The 21,209-nt window shown below is 40.6% G+C and overlaps 1 protein-coding gene across 16 annotated transcripts in view; it reads left to right on the top strand.

The window, feature by feature from the left end:
- USP6NL (USP6 N-terminal like) overlaps nt 1–21,209 on the top strand; it is a 119,111-nt gene that overhangs the window by 42,826 nt on the left and 55,076 nt on the right. For 13 of the 16 annotated variants that reach the window (XM_048062615.2, XM_048062618.2, XM_067004964.1 and 10 more), the window contains 2 exons: nt 16,111–16,184; nt 17,214–17,296. In XM_048062615.2, coding sequence (XP_047918572.2) covers nt 16,111–16,184; nt 17,214–17,296 — 157 coding nt within the window. Of the gene's footprint in view, nt 1–8,814; nt 9,179–13,981; nt 14,143–16,110; nt 16,185–17,213; nt 17,297–21,209 lie in introns of those variants that run through there. The other 3 variants (XM_048062620.2, XM_013197062.3, XM_067004933.1) reach the window with 3 other exon arrangements.

Raw genomic sequence — 21,209 nt, 5'->3', positions numbered from 1 at the left:
TCTGTACCTCATCCTCTTGAACTGCCCTTCCCTAAATCATGCGTCACGCTTCCTCCCCCACCCCTTCCGCATCCTCCTGTCGTCGCGTTCACGTTTGTGCTTCTCATTAGGCACAACTTTGACATTGTCACTCTTCCGCTTTTCCAGCCTCAAGAGGTGTTACGTTGCCGGAGAGCAGCTGTACGGGTCATCATCGCCTGGCTGCTCTGGGTCGGCGCGCAGGTTGTGGTGTCTGAGCTGAGCCGCAGCAGTTAGCCTGTGCTTCCCCCTGCCCTGAAATTCCGCCTGCTCTGGCTGTGTCTTACAGCTTTCACTTGCATCTGCAGCTTCGGAATAGATTTGGACTGCTCAGAACAGTAGTAGCGTTTTATTAAGCTCCCACCACAGACTTCTGACTTACTAAAACCTGATTAAGTAGGTGACAAATCCACACGCTCATCTTGCATGTCCTAAAAGATAGGTTTACCTACCTGAAAAAAACATTGCTCAGTTTGTGTTTGAGTCTGTGATCCGGTGAGCCACCACCTGGGCTCAGGAGCACCCGAAGAACACCAGCTGGTTGTGGTGCTGCTTTAGTAGGAGAGAACTTCCCCAGGACGAGCATCTGATTCATTTCTCAGAAAAACCTGCCTACAGTGCGTGAGCTGGCTTGGATGTTACCCTGGGATTAACCAACCTTTTGTACCTTTTGGTACAAAGTGTTCTTGGATGCTTTTATTATTTCTGTATTTTTATAGTACGTATCAAAATAATGGGAACTGTTGGTCCTTGTGTCAATTTTTAGGTTTGTGCTCTTTCAAAACAGCTCCTGTTGGCAAATAGAGTGTGTGTGGTGTATCTGCAGTGGGCAGGGTTTTCTGCTACGCCGGGGAAGAAACGGAGACACAGAAGGAGAAACTGAACTAAATTTTGAAACTCTAAATAAAGTTGGTGCTTGTCAATAGCACACACCAAAAGTTGTCATGTTTCGTGTGGTTTCTATTAAAATAAATTTAAGTTAAAATTTTTTTCTCTCTCTTCCCAGCCTGAGGTTAGGCTGCGTTCTTTGTAAATTCTTCTGGGAACTTGCTATAATAGCAAAAAGTTTGCCATTAGATTTAACAATTTCTTCTCTTTTAGAATATTTTTTGAAACATTGGGTAATTTTCCCCCATTCTGACTTCTTTACGTGATGGCAAATGACAACTGTACTTCTGCTGAAGAGGGAACAGTTGATGAAAAGCTACTGGATTTGCATCAGGTTTGAGGCCACTGGAGTGACAACTCTTAATCCTTCCAAAATTCTGTAATGAAAACAACATTTGTTACATTCAGCCTCCTTGTTTCCTACCCTATATGTAGATCTTTTGGGAATACTTTTACAGTGTTAATGCCTTGGCTTTTTGTATCACAGTGCCCTGTTTTAAGGGGGTACATCACCTGTCTTTAGAGTAACAAATGTTGGATTTTAACGTGTACTGAAGAAGTGCCTTTAGTGGTAAAGAAAGAGGGAACCAAAATCTGGAAGGAATATATTTTTTAACCACGCACCCACAAGTTGGTTTAGATTTAACTTTGCTAGTGAAAATTGCACACTTGAACTTTCGTGTGAAGTCGGTGAGTTTTAGGACGAGTGTTAAGGCTGAGGGAGGTGGCCCTGTGTGACTTCTGCGGCTAAGTCTGTGCATCAAAATGGGAACTTTAAAGGCAGTTTAGGCACACAGTGTGGTCCGACCAATTTGTTTTCTTATCTGCAGCTTCTGGCTGTAGTTAGACCTCAGCTATCTTCTTGGATATAGTTGCACTGACGTCCAGGTCACCACTCAGCCCTCTTGTGATCTCTCCAGGCTGCATAAACGAGAGGTTGAACCCTCCCTAAAGTGCTGGATAATCCTAACTGCTTGTACACGTACGCATGGTGTAGACAGTGGATGGATCTCTGCTTAGACCTCAGCCACTGAATACAGACACTGCTCCCCTTATCTGTAACAGAGACAATTGCTGGTGTCTGCCCTTCTTGGGGAGGATTTTGCCTGGTAAGAATTTACCGTGGATTTTGGTTCTGTGATGGATATGAAATGTGCTGAGGTTGAGAACAATCTGGTTGGAATGAAGTAGGTTACTGAGCAGGGCTGAAAGCTGCAGAAGGCTTTGTTTATATCTTGTCACAGAACTGATCCTTGCAAATTGCAGCAGGTATTGCCCAGGTGTTTGTTGGTGTCAGTGCTGGGATTGCACCAAGCAGGCTTTCTGCTCTGTACTGAGTTCAAAAATCCTTTTAACTTTCTTCTGAGTTACAAGAGGCTATGACAAATGGTCACATTTTTGTGCTTGTTTTTTTAACAGAGCATACTGGTAAGAAGTGGATCTTCATTAGTAGGTTTACTGCATCATTGACTTGAGCATTAACAGATAAATCGATTCTGTGCTTAATGTGTGCAAGGCCCAGACTAGAATTAATCTCATGTGGTTATGAGTTATAACACAAACTTCTTAAGGTCTTTGCAGCGTGTTTGTAGCTCTTCATCTTGGATTAGTCCTGAAATAAAAATGCTGACTTTGAGAGAAGTAGCACTGAAAAGTTGTTGGAAAGTTTACAAGTGACATTAAGGTACATCACTGTTAGTTATCTTCCTAGAAACTAGTAGGAAGGTATGAGCATATACCTGTTAGTGTTCTGGTTACTGAAGTCATTGTTTCTGTGCTGCAGCAGAATACATTAATAATTGACTTCTAAAGTGAACACAGGATGTTTGTAAACTGTTTTCAGAGCATCTGAAGAACGAACCAAGTGGTACATCTCTCGGGGATCCGTGGTACTTGCTTGAAGGAGTGGGAGTGAGGATTATAATCTCTGGAGAATTCTGTTCAGATTAACCTGTGTTGTTCTTTAAAATCAAATATTCAAACAGGAGCCTTTTCACTTCTGTTTGGTTTTCCTCTACTACTGCAGTGTTGTGCTTGCCTCTCGGTGACACGGGACCTCAGCATCGTCTGTGTTTAACTGACATGTCCCCTCTCCCCATGCCGAGGGGGGAAAAAAACCCAACGCTGCTTTGCCAGGCTGTGCTAAGGTACAGGGATAGAGTCAAGATAAAAACTAATCAGTTGTTACCTCTAGCAAAAAAAGCCTCAAAACTGAATTGAAACAAAAGTGATGGATGGGATGCATCCAGAAGGTTTATTTTACTGGCACTACATTTTGTGGATAAACAGCTACAAAGTTTGAGAGATTAATCTCTTTCCCTTAGTGCTGATTTAACTAAACTGAAGTGGTTTAATAAATATTTTAGCTGATGCAAACTAAGTGGATCCAAACAAACTTGTACTAGTGTTGTCAAATATCGACGTAATCTGATTTAAATCTGGTAGGTGTGCAGCTCGGGCTTTATTGCAACTGCTCCGCTGTGTTTCCCCGGAGCTGGAGGCTGGGACAGGGAGTACAAGGCAGCCTTCGAGCCTTCGTTCTGGTCTCGAATGGGAAATTCCACGACTGTTTAGTTTGTTTTGTTTACCAGTCCTGAAGAAGTGAAACTAAAAACAACAGAAACTGGCTGCCCATCGCTGACTTCCTTTTCTCATGGTGGGGATGAAGAAACTTGCTGGTGTTTTTTTCCCCAGTTACTGCTGTTGCTGAACAAACTAGTTTACCCTTCAACTGACTGCCTCTTATTCCTCTGGTCCTTCCTTTACCATCTTATAAACATAAAAACCCACAACCAAACACATTACTTAAAGTAATTTCAAATGTTCAGAAGGCATTCTAGTCTTTTCCTTTCTCTACCAAGTTGCAATTTAATTTTTAATAAAGCAAATGAGAGATATTTTAAGTAGCTGATCACTCTGATTTTTCCAAGTCTCCTTTGGGCTGTGTAGACATGACTGATGTAAGCAAGCAGGTATCAAGCGGGGGGTTGGAGCCGATGATCTCTTGAGGTCCCTTCCAACCCCTACAATTCTGTGATTCTGTGAAATTTGACTTGATGTCCTTCCGTAGTCTTATTCAAACTTATCTTTGAGTCATTAAGAGTAGGTTTAATGTCGTAGAAGCTTCTTTGTGCCGTTGGACTTCTTGTAGGATTTCCTTAGAGGATGCTGTTTGTAGCTGTAGAGTATTACCATGGTTGAAGTGTTTATCTGCTCAAAGATGAACTGTATGCAGGAGGCTGAAGTTCAAGGGTGGCCAGAGGCTGAAGGCTTGGTATCACCTCCTTTTGGAGAAAGGCTGATGACTGGGTACCCTCTGATCTTCACTCCACTAGAAGGGAGAAAAAGACTTTATGTGTACACTTGGGTAAGTAGAAGCTGGGACGCAATTCTACCAGTAATATTGTAACTTCTCAGCTTTCTTGAATCTATTCAAAGATTCTCTATGTAGACAAACAAAACTTTACATTTTAGATGACAAGATGATACAAATATAGATCACTGCCTCCTACAAAAGCTAAGAAGCACGGCTTCCCTGCAAACAAAGAGCTGCTTCTGAAAATTTCTTCCACTCCACGCCTGAGCATGGCTTTGGTGATGCTTTAAGCTGGGAATTGACATCACATCATTAAGGATGAATTTTAAAATAGCATTTTTGTTTGCTCCATTAATTTTGACTAATGTTGAGATAAAAATGATTAATCAAGAGACAACATAATTAGTGCAGTATGGCATCTGACTACTTATATTTAAGTCTGCTAATGTGGTAAGCATAACTCTTTGTGGGAAATGTTCTGGCTTGTGTCAGAATCTAAAATATTACGACCATTTTTCTCTTTAAATTGATACTGCAAATCTTAGCGCTGTTAAAATGTTCACGGTCTACTACTGATTGAAATGTACAGTACAGGAAATTCAAAATTATGTTGGAATTTGTCAGAAAATTTCAGTTAATTTTTTAAAAATGTTATTTTGATTTATGTTACTGGGAAAAAATGACTTTTACATGTCACCCTGATGTATGGCATTGGGAAAATGAAGAGGAAACTGTGGGGAACTGTTCCATTTGATCTTGCTGAAAGATCATTTAGCTTTTGTATTTACTAACCTGTAGGGGTTGAAGGAACTGTGAACAGCATCGGTGTGCAGAAGGGGGATTTTAGTTTGCAAAACCTCTGGGGATTGGAGACTTATATCTACACTAATAACAGACTTCTATCTTAAGGTGCGAGGGATCCCAAAATTGACATTTTCAGATGAATTTGCTTACCAAGTCATAACTGGTACCCGAAAAAGTGCTTGTGTGGAAAGGATGACTTGACTTACATTGGGCAGTAGGTAAAATTCCTGAAATATTCCTGATTTCCTGTCCAACGATACTGCTCCTGTGGTCGTGTGTCTCATCTTACCATCTAATACAGCAGCTGATTTGCAGAATATTATATTTAGCCGTTAATTATGAAGACTTGGACTGGTGCTGGGAAAGGTCATGAATTTGAAGGGGAGTGTGGGCGTAATGTGCACGGGTTGCGGATGAAACAGCTGACATGTTCTAGCACTGTCGGCTGGAGCCACAGGAGGAGTTCCAGGAAATTTAATCTTTGGAAGTCTGTAAAATGCCTTCTATGTAATAGTGAACCTCCTGTTTTTCCACGAAGATGGGATCTTTCTAGTTGCTTTTTCAGTGGTTGCATCTCCTTAAAGAATAATGTATAAGTGATTGACCTCTTCTTAATGGTCGTAGTGCTGTCTTTTCATAGCAGCAAGGGAAGAGAAAAATAGTAATAAACTCCTGAAAAGGCCAGGCACCAGCTACACCCTTGGGAAGTGGAACAAAAGCTGACTCAAGCAGAGCCATTAGACGTTAGCTAGTTGTTGCACAAGTCAGACCAGTCTTCACATACTGGCAAGCCCCAAATTATACCCAGCCCAAGCCTTTAAAATGATGTCTATTAAAAGCTGCCATAAAATATTTGGGATTGTATTGGCAAGAGTCCTGGGCAGGAGTGTGGCTGGTGTTGGTTTTGTTCCCACCCCTCTTCCAAGAGGGGAGGATCATTCAAAACTGGCCGTACTCTTCTCCGCGGAGCTTGTCAGAAATTAGCGATCATGCTTTCTTCTGGCTTTGCACCTGATTGTTAACCTCGCATAAATTAATCATCCTGTGGCTTGTGACTGCATGCACAGCACTTGGTGAAGTGGAATTGCAGCAGAACCCTGCCAGCTCCTGTTCCTCCACTTTGTAACCCTCGCGATAACGTCCGTACGATGGACTATCGAGATGCTAACACGAGCCTTCCAACTTCAAACATCCAGCTGGGTTAGTTGTGGGCATGGCTGGTGACGATGACTTAATTTTAAGGTGTGTTCATTTATGTGAAACACGTAAAAATAATCGTGAATAAGCTGGCTGAGATGTGGCTGAGATTATATTCTTATTTAATTTTCTTGCCAGTTTATTTTAAATTTTGTTCTGTCAGTGCTCTTATTAACTAGTAAGTATTAGTAAGGCTGTATTATTATTAAAAAAATATGGTCCTAGACATATTGCAATAGTTGATTAAAGTTAGTAGAATTCCTGTAAGTCCTTTAGTCATTTGCTGCTTGAAGACTGCAGATAGTAGAGTGGGTGTTTCAGTTCCTTGCATTATGTACCAAACTCCAAAATTCTAATTTCATTTTTTGACACGGGCATCCTCTGTGGAATATTACTTAGCAGGCCTGCCTTGGTTTCCTTGCTCTTGCTTTGAGTCCTTTGGGGATTGCTTTCAAATTGCTTTGAGGTAGCTTTCAGTGGCAGTTAACTCTGCTGATTTCCATAGTGGCCATTTTCCGTCGGTGACTGTGCTGCATCTTGTAGGGGATCCTACAGACCTGCAAGTATTCTGCTGTAAGGAAACGTGACTTTTTATTAAGGTGAGAGTTCAATAATGTTTCTTCAGGCAAGTTCGATCTTTACTTTCATATCTTCTACCTGTTACTCCTCATGCAGTGTAACTACAGCAACTGGTTGGACTCTGAAGAAATGCTGACCTTTAAGGGGGGAAGGGGAGAATGCTCTTTGTCATTGGATTTTCTACGTGTACAAAGCATTGCTGTGTATATTGATTTGCAAACAGTTTTACTTCATCTTTAGATTTTTTCCCCCTCTGAATAGAAGAAAAACTTTTTAGACAAAATGTTCCCTTTTTTTTTCTCTGGAAGTCTTTCAAACATCCACAAAAATATACATACTCAACTTGAAAACCAATTAAAAATTTAAGAAAAATATCAGAATATACAGCTCTGAACCTATAGCTTCCCAAGGGTCCTGTGTGGTAGAAGAGTCCCAGTGCTGTTAAAAAAAAACCAACAAAACAAACAAAAAACCATAAAATTGTTTTAAGGTATTTGTTGAGTTAGCCTGGATTGAGCACTTCTGTTCATTGCGTGTAAGTTCGTTTCACCTTCCTCACAAATGTACGCCCAGATAAGGAACCATTAGTTGGTTTTACAACACCAGTTTGTTACTTGTGAGAAAAATGGAAGACAATTCTTACATAGCAAGAAGATTACCGCTGTGTAGGGATGTCAACAGCAAGAAAATGTCACATTAGAGGGAAACGTGCTTAGAGGTAGGGCAGTGGCTCGGCCTACGCTCACACTGTATCGGCAGCCTAAATTATTGATGCTCGGGTTTGGGTAGGGTCTGTAAGGGGTAAATGGTGATGAAGGACAAAGGAGCTGTTGCTCATTTCCAGGCTTAGTGCTCTGCGAGGCAATGTGAGGAAGAAGATTGAAACAATTGAAGGAACTTTTTTTTTTTTCCAGTCCCTTGGGAAAAAAAAAGGAATGGTTTTATGCAGTTGATCAGATCTTCTGTTCCTGGCATTTTAACGCTTTTCAGGGTGCAAAGAAGTCAGAGTGCCAGGGTGGCTGAGGTGGGAAGGGACCTCTGGGTCCGTCTGGTCCCACCCCTGCTCCAGCAGGGCCACCCCAAGCAGGGTGCCCAGCACCACGTCCAGGTGGGTCCACGATCTCGAAGGAGGAGACCCCACAGCCTCTCTGGGCAGCCTGTGCCACTGCTCCGTCACCCCCACAGCACAGAAGTGCTGCCTGGTGGTCAGATGGATCCTCTTGTGTTCCTGTTTGTGCCCACTGCCTCTTGTCCTCGCACTGGGCACCACTGAAGAGAGCCTGGCTCCATCTTCTTTGCACCCTCCCTTCAGGTATCTCAGGGGATAAGATCCCCCTGAGCCTTCTCTAGGCGAAACAACCCCAGAGATTGTCTTTCTGCTGGCTTCATGAAGAGCTGGAAGCCCACACAAGCCTTTCGAGCCAGGTTTGGCAGTGTATGCTCCTGACTTGCTTAGGTTAAGGAATGAAATTGGTCGTTCTAGGCAGGTTCCTGGCTGCAACCACTGCATAGCAGCTGACGTTTTTGCTTGAGAGAGAGAGCCACTGTGTAAGACTAAAAACTACGTAGGAGAGCGGCTTGATGTGTGTGAATATTTGACACGGAGATTTGTTTGTCAGATGTTGGGGATGTTGACTGTACACCAGCTGTCAGAAAGCAGAGCGATTCTGACAATGTTAAATCTTGAATTTCATCGAGGAAAACATTCTTAGCTGCTCCTAACATCCTCGATATTTCAGATCCCCAAGTTATCTTTAACAATAAACTAGTTCTAAAGAAACAAAAAGTCAGATTCCATCCGCTCAGCAGGGAATGCCAAACAGTTACAGAAATCTAAACTATGTTTTTACAAGGTTTCATTTCGTGGTTTCTTAAGAAATAAGCCAAGAACGGGATACTTTAAGTCCCATTTCTAGCAAGTTATTTAAATAAGATGCTTTTCACGTGGCTCTTGGTAAATACCAGGGAGAATTCTTCCCCAGGAGCATAACAGTGATGTGTTACAGGAGCAGCGGCCTGTGAGGCTGTTTGTTCAAATCCCCTTGTTTATTATTAGCTGGAATGCCAGGCTGTAGGCTGCAGTGGATAACACTAGTATGTCGCCTGCATGACACTTCTTGCTAACAAACGGCAGCTTTGTTTGAGTAGCTGCGGTTTATGTAGCTGCAGAGGGGCCATGTCTTGAAAAAAAGAGAGAGGGAATGCCGAGTAGCTCGGTTACATGCGATGGTCGCTCCAAGAGGAGGAGGAGAACTTTCCCCAGTTACTTTCTGATGCAGTGATTCCAAATATGATCTAGAAACAAACAGATTTGCTTCATGAAGACTAAAACTGACTTGTACAAGGACTGGGCAGAAAATCACGATCTACAAACTGGTAAAATGTCCTTTTATTTTATATACTGGTCTTTAATTGTTTAACTTTTTGAAGATACCGTGTACTATTTTACTTCTCTTTAACATCTGATTAGTGATAACTTTGCATTTTTAATACCTGCGATGCTTAAGGTATGTGATTATGTTTAATGGTGGAAGAAGTGTAGCTCAGTTAACTAACGGTGGTATTTTTTCCTGGGAAGTAGTTGCAGTGTAAAAGGGATTGCTTTTCTAACTTCAACCATTTAACTCTGTTTTCACTGCCTAAAATAACATTCAAAAAAATAAAGTATAATAAACGTTTAATCTTTTTTGTGTGTGTGGTGCAGGTCTAATATCTGTGCGTGGGTATTTACCAAGTTTTTCTTTCCTTTTAAACATCTACCCACAACAAAATACTATTAAGCGTATGTCATGGCTTTTGTTTCATTGTTTGTGCGAATGGACTGGACTCGAAGGAAAATAAACAGCATTGGTATTAAAGGGGCTTTCTGACATGACGAGAGACTTAAAAAATGTTTTGTTTATTGCTCTGATATGCGCCTTGAATGCGCCGATGCACAGCAGCTGTTGGTAGTGCCTGCGGACAGCAATTTGTGCCAGGGCAGCGCTTCGTGCAGGGGAATGCGTGATGTGCAAACAAGCAAGAATTTGAGGGAAGCAATGGAAAACAAATGAATGTGCCCCAAGTCTTTGGGGGTTCAGATCACTGTGCAGTCGAGGAGGCAGTGATGGTGGGTCAAGGAGCAAAGCAGGGAGAAAGCTCCTTTTCAGGATTACAGAGGATGGTAACGGTATGCTAACCTCTGCGCAGGAGGAGGCATTGCTGAGGTTTGTGGCACAGCTGTAAGCAGCAACTTACTGTGTTGGTGCTAAGACATAAGCGCTGTGACGTACCTTGTACCTACACGTTCCTGTGAGACGTGTGAAGAACGCTCTGAGCGGTGGCGCTTTGTACCACCCTGACGGAGAAGCAGGTGCTCGGTGGTTTTTACCTTTCCCAGGTGAGGTGCTGCATCAAAATGGGCGTTTTTGGGTCGTTTCAGGGTAAAGTCTAACCAGTGAGTTTGAGTCAGCCCGAAGGTCATTCACACCGTGTCGCTGGACTGTTTTTGCATGGGCTGGAAGCTCAGTGGCTTGCGGATGGACACTTCACTTTCAAACACGCTGGGCCTTACTGGTTTCCAGTTTTGTAGCTGAGCAGGACTGGAAGCCGTGCAGGATTAGGCAAACAGACCAAAATACAGGTTCTTAGTCAAACTTCAACAAGAGAAGCTTTCTTCTCCGGGGCAAGAGCGGAATGTTACTGTCTCCTGGTGATTCCTCACTCGGCTGCAACAGCCTGAAGGAGCTGAGCTGGGTGAGAGCTGGGTGCAAGTGTGGGCTGTTGGGGTTCAGCCCCTGATCAGGAGGAGCCGGGCTGCTGTTGGGCTGTCACAGGCTGTTCCTTGGCTGCTGGAAACACGAGGGAAAGCGCTGCTCGTTCTCACTCCTGTAGTCTGGAAACCCGAGTTACTGCTGGGGCTGCAAGAAGGGTCCTCAATGTCCAGGTTTGTAATTTAAATGAATACAAAAATACATTATTACAGATTTTTAACCCCCCTCATCCCCCCCCAAACCAAGCAAACAAACTCACAAACAACAAAACAAAAGCACCACCAGCAAAAACAAGCAAACAAAAAAACCACAGAAACCTACATTTTGGGTGGGTAATAGGGGACCTTGGATCTAAGCTTCTCTTGCCTGCAGATGTATACATGTAACAGCTAACATTTCTCCCTGTGAAATGGGAGGGGGAAGATGGGATGGAGAGAGTAAGGCAGGATTTTTTCTTTTTGAGTTGGTTAGTTACTGTCAGAAGTGCAGTTTTGTATTAGTACCTGGTTTCTTGTACCATTTTCTGTCCTTGAAAAAAGTTGATTAATAGTCAGAATTTAATTTTTACATCCATTTGTAGGGTACGTTACTGTTTTCCTTTACATAGTGTTTATTTTTACTTGGATCTGTTGTTTTGCTATTTAGTTGCTATGGCGCTTGGTCCATTACAATTAGTCTTGCATTCATTAGGGAGCAGAATATTATGTTTTTTTTTCCCTTGCATTTTGTCTCTTATTATTACTTTCTCTTCCCTTAAATTTTACTGTGCTTGTCTTTTTTCCTTAGGGTTGGAAGAATATGGAATATAGGAAAAGTCTTTTCCTAGGGATACTTAAAATTGCAGTTGCTTAATGGGAATGGGGAGTTTCTAGTAATTTTTAAGTTTGTGTAGGAAGCCTGTTTGTTATCAACTTAGGAATTTATTTTAATTTAGTGCAATATTTTTCAATTCTGATACCAATAGACCGAACTGGACAAGAGTTCTGAAGTTTTGAAGAAGCTCCAACTTTCAAAATGTGGGGTTTTACTTTAAATGGGGTTGTGATGCGTGCCACCTAGTAGTGGCTACCAGGATTACGTCCGTAATTCACCTGTACATTTGTTGCTTCTAAGTAATGCTGGCATCTCCAGATCACTGATCTCCTTTCACAGAAGATAAACCCTGAAGACTAACTGAGATTGTGTCCTTGTGGTAGAACGAGCTTAATTTTTTTTTTGCCTTTGCCACTTAATGCTTCTTACATAGCATCCCCTTGCTCTGTTCCTGAAGGCACTGTCCTTTGGATATCTGGTGAGGTAGGGAGACACTTGTTGGAGTGATGCAGGCACAAAGCTTGTAGGCAATGCTTTCTTCTTGGCTTATAGGGCTGATGGCAGTCTACAGACGTCTAATTTATCAGTCCTGACGCTATCAGTTTAAAGTTCATGAGTTGCAAAATGAGCCCAAATCTCATTGCAGCCTTAAGTAATCTTTTGAAAGTTTAAATCCAGCTGTTTGCCAGTCATCTCAGCAGTGCTGAAAAGTAAAATAATTTGATTTCCAAGGTAAAAGAAAAGCAGTAATCTGGCTGTTATGTCAGCCCTTTTTAACATCGTCACGGACTGGGATTTTCTGTTCAAATTTTTCTGTAATGATGCTTCAAATCCTTTGCAGGTTGCCTTTCAAAATTTACAAATTTGTAATATTTCTAAATATAGGAAACAGTTGACAGAAATTGTTGAAGAGAAAATACTCTATAATGGGAAACGCTGTGTGTACCAGGCCAGCTGTTCAGAGTTTTTGGTCCTGGCCTTCCTTTTTATGATTTACCTCCTTCAAAAGCAAGGTGCGTGACATTGCTGCTGGCCAGGTGCTCTTCTTGTACCCTGTAGTGCCAACCAGTCGTGTTAGGGGCTTGCATGCGCTGTCTGTTGTGCCATCATGGGCTGTTTTAATCACCATCGATTCTACTTTTTATTTTGTAGGTTGCTGATGATATATTTCCCCAGGTTTTAGTCAAAATCGGTTCTCCGTACTACTCAGTTGACGACATGTTGATGTCAGCCTCATATGAGATTGTATTGTTTGCTGTATAACGTGCTGTTGATCAGCGATAATGCTAATTTTAGTTAGGAAAATTAATCATACTTGTTTCACATCTTTCAGTGAGATAAGACTGTAAGACTGATAACCAACTGATATTCTAAAGTCTTATTTTTAATTTTGTGTAACGTAGTGATGTATTTTTCTGCCTAGGAAGGTGGTTTTATGATTCGTTCCCCTATTTAGCTTTTACTTTTTCAGGAATCATTGTGTAAGTTCCAACTTGAAGATATTTAAATAATTCTTCTTATAAGAAACATATTTTATGCTCATCTCCTGCAATATAACCTCGTGTCCCCGTCTCAAGCTGTTTTTGAGTTTTCAGCATGGCTGGATTAATGTAACATTAAACTATCTTGGTGCAGCTAGAAGGTTAAGATGATTTTGGCAGAAAGCGAAGAGGATTACTGGAAAGGCAACGAATATGATAATTTCCCCACCAAATGTAATTGAATAGTCACGAGGCATCGAACATGTCAGACTTAATGTGTTACTAATGCAGGACAGGAAGGTAAGCCAGGGATGTGTTTTCAACATAAATCAGGACCCAGTTTCTGTTGCAGATACAGGTCTGCATTATTTTAATCGTATCTTTAAACTTTGTTTCAACTTGTGCCATTTAATCCATCTGTGTTGTTGAAGAGCTGTGCGTGCCCTTTTGAGGGTATTTTTAAATACAAGCAGTAATCTATTTCTGAATTCAATTAATAAAAAATATAGTACCTCCTACTTATTCGGCTACGCTTTATCAAATCAGATCCCATCTCTCTTTTACTGGGAAGGTGGTGTTGGGGTTTTTTTCCCCATTTCTCACACCTCAGTAGCAGTCACACCTCAAACAAGCGGGCTTCCCCCAGATATGCCCATTGGAGAAGGAAAGCTTAGGGTTGCTCCCTATTTGAATTTTCTCATGGAGTAATGGCTTTCCTAGCAAGCATAAATTTACTTTTAAAAACTTATAACTGGTTTTCTATAAAGAAGATCTGTTTGTGTCTTGCAAAAGAAGATGCAGTTTAGTTTTGATTATGGTTCTTGTAGTTTCTCAGTTGCAAAGGACTGCTTGGCTTCGTCAGCGTCGGCTTGGGAGCTTTCAGAGGACGTTGTCAGTTCAGTAGGTGTAGTACATCAGCTAATAAAGGATTAAAAAATGGAGTGGTATCATCGCGGCAGGAACATGTAGCTCTCAAATGTGCTTGGAGAGTTCAGCCTGGGCCCTTGTGTGGTGACAGTGCTGGGAGGAGATTCTAGAAGGGCGTCGGGGCTGGCCTGTTGGGTTGGGTTCTGCTCACTGTTCAGGCAGGTGGCTGGGGTAACGGGCCCACAGGTACTAAAAAGCTGTCAGACAAAGCCATATATGAAGCCAAACTGTTTTGTGTCTTGCAGTCCTCTTTAGGAATGGCTAAAGGTGGATCCAGCACCTAGAGGAGCCAGAGGGCAGCGCGCTGCTTGGGCGGCACCAAAGGCTGGCAACATGAAATGAGCCAACTCGCCGATCACCTTACAGGGAGGAAATTATTTATCGGTGTCGTGGCACAGGGGTGCATAGCTTCAAAATAGAGCAGATGAGAGCTTAATAGTAAAAATAGAGCTTAATAGAGCTTAAATTTTAAATAACTGCTTAAATTCATGAGTGCTGGTTCTGGTGTACGTTGGGGAAAATACAGCAAAGCCTGATTTCCTCACTGATAAATGAGAATAGAACGAGGAGAAAAAATTGTAAAGCTTTTGCTTATAATCTCCAAAAATTAAAAAAAGCAGTCAGACTTTTCGTTAGACAAATTTGGGACAAGCATCATCGTTCCCTGTACAGCGTGTCTGTGATGGGGCATGCTGGGTTCTGTCTGCATTCCCCTTAAGAAACTTTGAGGGAAAACACGTAGAGAACAAGCACAATCTGTCATACCGCATAGAAAGCCACTTTGGCACAACTTCTCTAAATATCTGAGAAATATGTAGGTAGGCTTTACTAAAGAAATACTGGCTTTGAGCAAATAAAACTGTTAATAATGTCACATGCTAAGAAGAAACCCATAATATCTGATCTGTTCTCATATTTCGTGGTCCAGATGGTTGATAAGTACATCTGCTGAAGAATTAATGCCCAACAGATATGATGTTGCCATGAACTAAACAGTGAATTAAAAAATATGTCTGGACTTACTTCTATAACAGTGTTTGAAAATTATTTCAAGGCTTTTAAAAATTTTGCTTTATCCGTAACTCATTGCTTTTTAATCATAGAAAAATTGAAATAGGGATAGAATGGAATTAGAATTGAAACAAATCAGCTCTTGAATCTTTCAGTCTTATGATGGACATCAAATGAATGAGGCAAGTCAAATGTTGCCCCTCAAAACGTGGAATGTTGCAGTGCACTGTGTTCTTGAATATTCAAGAAGCATCTTAATGACTTTCCCTCTCACAGTGCCCATGTACATTCCTATCCATGATCTAGAGAAGGCTTCTGCTAAGGGAATGGTGCTGAGCAACCTCAATAAAACCAGATTTATCAAAACTGTAACTCTACCTTTGTAGTAACCTCTGCTGCACTTGCAGCGTAGTGATGCCCAGTGCTTACCTGTGCATCTGTTTTTTCTTGCTCATCAGTCTTTCTGTTGTCCTAGTCTTATGCTTCTTTCAGCTCAGGGTTGCACAAGTAGCAGGGCTGATGCCATAGCGATCTCCTTCCTTGTTTTCTGAGAAATGAGTTTTAGGCAGTTTCTCAGACGAAGTCATTCTGAATCAAAGTGCTGGAGGAGATGGGGTAGGGAGGCAGAGAAGTGCCGGGCTTTCAGTGATGCTGCAGCTGCCTGGGAGAAGTGTTTGTTCTTGCCTTCATTGCAGTTGGAAGCGGAGATTTTATGATAATACATATGTTTCTACATAAACGTTTTTCCGTAGCATCTTATTTCAAAATGTGCTGGCTTAGAAAGTGAATTATTTTCTCCATACCTGTGTTTGTATGGTTAGACTTGATGATCTTGATGGGCTTTTCCAACTTAAATGATTCTATGATTTCTATGATTTCTTGAGCATATATCAGTATTCTAATCCTTCTGTACAAATCCTGAAAATAGTTCAAAATTAGTTTGAAAATAGTAGTGTACATTTTAGTTTTCTTCGACTATGTAAACATTTCTGGAATTGACAACTGGTAGCTTTTACTACTTTCTTCAGTCTTTCAGTGAGTGGGTTGTGTGATACTATTTTTTTAACTTTATTTAATAGGTATTTTATTAGAAAGCGGGGAACATTCTAAATTCAGTAGTTAGAGCACTGTCCAATAATTGTATTTTACTCTGAACAGTATTCAAGAGGTGTACCGTGGTCATATTTTGCTTTGATATAATTGTTTTGGCATTTCTTCATCTAAGTAATCTCTCTGAAGTTAAGATGTATTTTCTAAGCATCTAAGTGCAGTTCTCTGTTCACAAGGGAGAGAATCTGAACGGCATTATCTTAATCCTTCGCAGGTGCAGATGCCGAGCAGGATGCTGCTGTCAAACTTGCCCAAGAACGAGCAGAGATAGTTGCCAAGTATGACAGAGTAAGTGAACTTGATAATGATTTAAAGACATCTTATAATTCATCTTTGTAATATTTTTATTAAAAAAATGAATCATGGCTTCCTGCTAGCTTTTGTTTACAATACTCTGTGTAGTACTGATCTGAGGGTTTCACGATGCACTGGCTTCTGGGTGAACTAAATTCTCCCTCCGCAGGGGATGTTCTGGATAATGACTCAATCAACTCATTTTTCAGGTGCACGGCAAGTTGCTTTGGGGCTATTTTAAGTAATGTAATGTTTTTAGAAGTAATGAAAATAGGGTGTTTGAGGATGCTAAGTATATCTGTAAGATCAGAGGAACTCTTACTGTACTTTTTACTGAATTTTATTACGGTGGTAGAAACACCTAAATCATTACAGGGAACTTAAAAGATAAGTAAACTGCATTTATTGTCAGATTGCTGCAAGGGGTTAAAGAAATACCAGGCATTACCTTTTCCTTAAACTACTTGTCAAGTAAAAGCCTAGCACGGCACATACCTAGAATGCCTATACTGTATTCACATATTCTTCTAACACTTGAGGGCTTTATAATTGCCATTGGAGTAGTGAGCAGTAGACTTGTTTGTAGAGTTGGAAACATTTCAGGTATCAGACATTGGGGTATCTTGCACAGGGTGTAGTCGAATGAATAGCTTTGTATTTTAATAAGGGAAAAATGTGTGTATGACTGAGTGGTGGCCTCTCTTCACACCCAGTAACATGTATATTACCAATCTTTGCTTGGGATCACTAGTGGAAATTTATCCTGTGTTCAGCAGTGACCAGAAGAGGTTTCCTGTGATGATGATAATGTTCACAGTGGCCGAGGGAGGCGTGCTACTCTGCTATTTTTGGTTTGTCAGTTTAGGCCTAGTGTTCTCCTCCTACTCCCCTCTACTACCATAGTGTCCCAGAGATTATGCTTTGAGTGGCTCAAGCCTGTCTTTGTGTCTGAGCTTTTTGTGTCTTAGCTTATTGTGCCATCAAACTTAATTTGGCCCTTCTTTTTTTTTCCTTCTCCATTAGGGACGAGACGGTGCGCAGATTGAGCCATGGGAAGACGCTGACTATCGTCTTTACAAAGTCACAGATAGATTCGGGTTTCTACAGTAAGTAAGCTATAGTGAAAACAAAATGAGGTTAAGAGTTCGTTGCCATTACTATGCATGTTTTTTTCTTGTATTGCCTATTTGGGGAAAGTATTTATTGTGCCTTATAATAGATCTTTTGGGAACTGTTTGCTGTGTAAATCTTCGATAATCTTTCGCTGTGCTTTTCAATTCAATTTCTAGCTTTTTTTGTGTGTTGTGTAATGTGATCCTGTGTAGGGACTGAAATATTTTGAATATTTTATTTGGGAATAAAAATTGGTGGTCTACCAAAAGATTTTTCCAGATGAATTAAATTGCAGTTGAATTTTATTTTTAAATAATTTTGTTATATATAAACAAGCTTCAAGCTTCAAGAAATTTTTAAGTTTTATTATAATGTTGATCTTTACAAAAAATAATACATAATAGCTGTATATGAACAGCTGTGTATCCTCATCCTTCAAAAATGAATCTCATTTAACTTGATATATTTAGAAACCCTACTGAAGTCTCTGTCAATTTGGGACCTAATGTTGCATTAAGTGAAGTTAGAAAATGCCAGAATCCAGATGGAATTTCCCTATAGGTACTTATTTGTAACTCAAAATCTCTTTTTGGTAAATAAAGGTGATAGCATTAGGTTGTGTTAGAATTTTTGTTTGGCAGAAGGAAATATTCAGCTTGCAGAACCTGAATGCAAACTGACTTGCCACTTCTGGTAATATCCAGTCAAAACTCTTTGCCATTCTTGGTATTTGACATTTGTTTGAATATATGAAGTGCAGTGAAGGTTCTCCAGGAAAAACAGTGATGAGTGGAAAACTTAATTGCTAAGTATGCACTTACTTGGTGTGCGTGTGGTTTGTTTTTTCAGGGTTTTTTCTTCAGTTTTGTAATGTCATTGCTTTCATAAGTTGTCAATTAAAACAGTCACCTCTGCTGTAGATAGTCTCGACTTCATCGGGGTGAGTTGATTTGTTGTGTGACTTCCAGTGACAGTTCTGCTTTACACAGAGAGGTTTTTGTGTTGGTAAACTACAGCGGCACCAATGCATGTCAGGTATTGTAGGTGTCATTGTAGGTAATCTTAGTGGAGAAAGGATGTCAGAATTATTTCTTGTGCAAAAGTAATAGAAGCCACTGCTGCCTTCACCACCGACCTCAATGGGAACAGAGTCAAACAGCCTCAGATTTGCGAGTGGATTCTTGATTTAGGTATCCGTGCGAACTCCTGAACTTCCCCTGTTACTTGCATTGCTATTGTTGTACAATACCATTTGTTAGTGTGTGTTTACATATATATCGTTTTATAAATATATATGTGCATATATATATAAATATATATATAAATGGAGTGTGGAAGAATGTTAATGTCTGCTGCGGTTGCTCCCGCAGTTGGTTGCTCTTGCGTTTCAGGAGTCTTGGACTTCGTGTCATAGTATATCTGAGACGCAGTGACGGGAGTGCTTGGCAAAGTAACGTGCCAATTTCCAGGCTGCTGTAGCTGTACCTTTGAGCTACAGTATGCGCTTTTTCCTCGTATTGCAGTCATTTTGGTGATGTGGCAGAGTAGATGTAGCCTAGTCATTAGACTGTAGTTGCTTTCTGGTAAAGTCATTAGTCACTAATGTGAAGCCTGTGCAGAATTAATTCATTCTCTATATATCCACCTGCAAGGGATGAAATTGGAAAGATTTATAATACATGAGCACTGTACAAATTAACACTGTATGTAGATATTCTGCATCTTCACTAATTCCGTGATATTCATTGCTCATATGCTGATCTATGTCTCTTTATAAGGTAGGTTTCACCTGGGAGCGCTCTCAAGGCTGCGTTATGATTCTTGAAAGGAAATTCATTGCAAATGACACTCACTTTCCTGAGAAATAAAATATCTCCTGGTAGGAGAAATACTATTTGGATAGGCATACTAAATGTCTTTTCAGGGAAATTTACATTGCGCTGTAGACTATGACCTGGGTTCTCTTATACTGCAATACTCAGCCTGTGCAATTTACCACATCTGAAAGAAACTCCCTGTTTCTAGGAGAATTTGAAACTAAGCAGCATGAATGCAGCATGTACCAAAAGCCTCAAACAGGTGGCTTCATGCTTATCATTGAATCCCAGTCACTGAAACCTTGCAGGTGCTAGATCAGCGCTGCAAGGAGCAATCAGTGACAAAGTTAAAAATCTTCTGCTGATCGCTTGCTGCGTGTTGCTGACAGTTCCTTACTGAGCTTTCAAGACTTCTAATCCCTCCTAACCTAGCTATCATGTGCTTACAGGGTGAGTTAACGAAAATCTAATATACGTTGAAAAATGAAAATCTGTGGACAGTATCAACCTGTTTATAATCTAGTTAAGATGAAATCTGTGCTGATAATCTTGTTTACCTTGATGTTTTAAAATACTAAGTACCTGAAAGATGTCTCTTGCATCAGAAGGTTGCTGAATATGGGGAACCTACCAGAAAATTAGGGCTTGCTTGCTCAAGTGCAGCAGGCGCTGATTATCATGAGTTGGTTGTAAGGTCCTCTTTCTCCTTGGTATGATCCGTTTGCAGCTTTCCATGTCTCTCTGAATGTGCATCCAAAGTTCAGCTCATTGCTGATAGGGCAGAAAAGATAAGGTGTTTTTGGAATGAAGCGCTCAAGCTGCCTGTGTAACGTGCCACGTTAAAGCCAGAGACGGTGGTGGGAGAAAATGAAGATGAGGGACTTTTAAAGAGCAGTTTTGGTCTGGATCTAGGATTCCTCTTTTGTCCTGGCGTCCTTATTTATGTGTCAAACTCTGAATTAGTAAGCTTAGAGAACCTGAAGAGAGTTGCACTTTCCTTGTCTTCCTGTGGTACTGGTAGAATTGGGTAAAACTGTTGAGATTTTCTTTTGACAACCTACTGAGTAGCAGAGAAAAGGTGCCTTTTTATCTAACAGTTTAGAAATTCTCAGTGATTGGAAACGAATATGAAATATCAAACCTTAAGGGTAACCTTCATTTAAGACCCACAGTTGAAATTTCTGGTGGGCAACTTTGGTCAGTTCTAATGGTTGTTGTGGTGTTTATCGTTTATAATATTTAGGACCATCCTTACCTATCCCTTGTAAGTTTTTAATAACTGATGCCTTAGGAACATAATTTAAAATGTTTGCTGTAGCGCTATTTTTTATTTTGTACTTCTGCAAATGACTTCAGATAGTAATAGGAAATCGATATGGCCAGGGTATTAAAACAAGTATTAAAACAAAAAGAGAACAAAACTGAGTTAGTGCCCAGTGAATTTAGGGAAGAAGAAACAAAGTTCAATGGAACATACAAAAGCATCATTATAAATGTGGATCGTTTGAAATGAATAAGGGGAAATTTTAGAGGGAAGCTGGATATGAGGAAAGAGGTTTCCAGCAAACATGCTAAGCTGTGAAATGACTCCATGGGGAGCTGAAGGCATCTGTCTCTGAAGACGCCAAAGACGAGATTGTACAAGATTGTGCTTTGTTTTAAAGCACTGATAAGAAGTATTGTTGGTGGGACTGACTAAATTACATTGGGAATGTTTTCAGTAGTTAATAAATTATATATGACAGTCATGTATGAACCAGAAAGAGTTAAAATCTCATTATTGGATAAAATGTAGGAAACTTTGCCTTCCTGATTGATTACTGTTGCTGCAAGACTGCAAGGAAGTGGTAATGGTCGTAGTTTATTTAAGCCATATACCGTGGTGGGGGAAATGGTCTCATCTTGGGTAATTTTTTTACTTATATATTTAATTTATTGCCGAATAACTTTTTTTTTTTTTTATTACTGATTTGGCTATTGTCAAATGCTTCCCTGTCCCCCAGTGCTGTAACCCCATTGTAGAAGGGCACCAGATTTGTCAGGCACCATCTGCCCTTAGAGAAGCCCTGCTGGCTGTCCCCAGTCATCT

Source organism: Anser cygnoides, chromosome 1 (genome assembly GCF_040182565.1).
Source record: "Anser cygnoides isolate HZ-2024a breed goose chromosome 1, Taihu_goose_T2T_genome, whole genome shotgun sequence".
NCBI lineage: Eukaryota > Metazoa > Chordata > Aves > Anseriformes > Anatidae > Anser > Anser cygnoides.
This window is presented reverse-complemented; position numbering and strand designations above follow the sequence as displayed.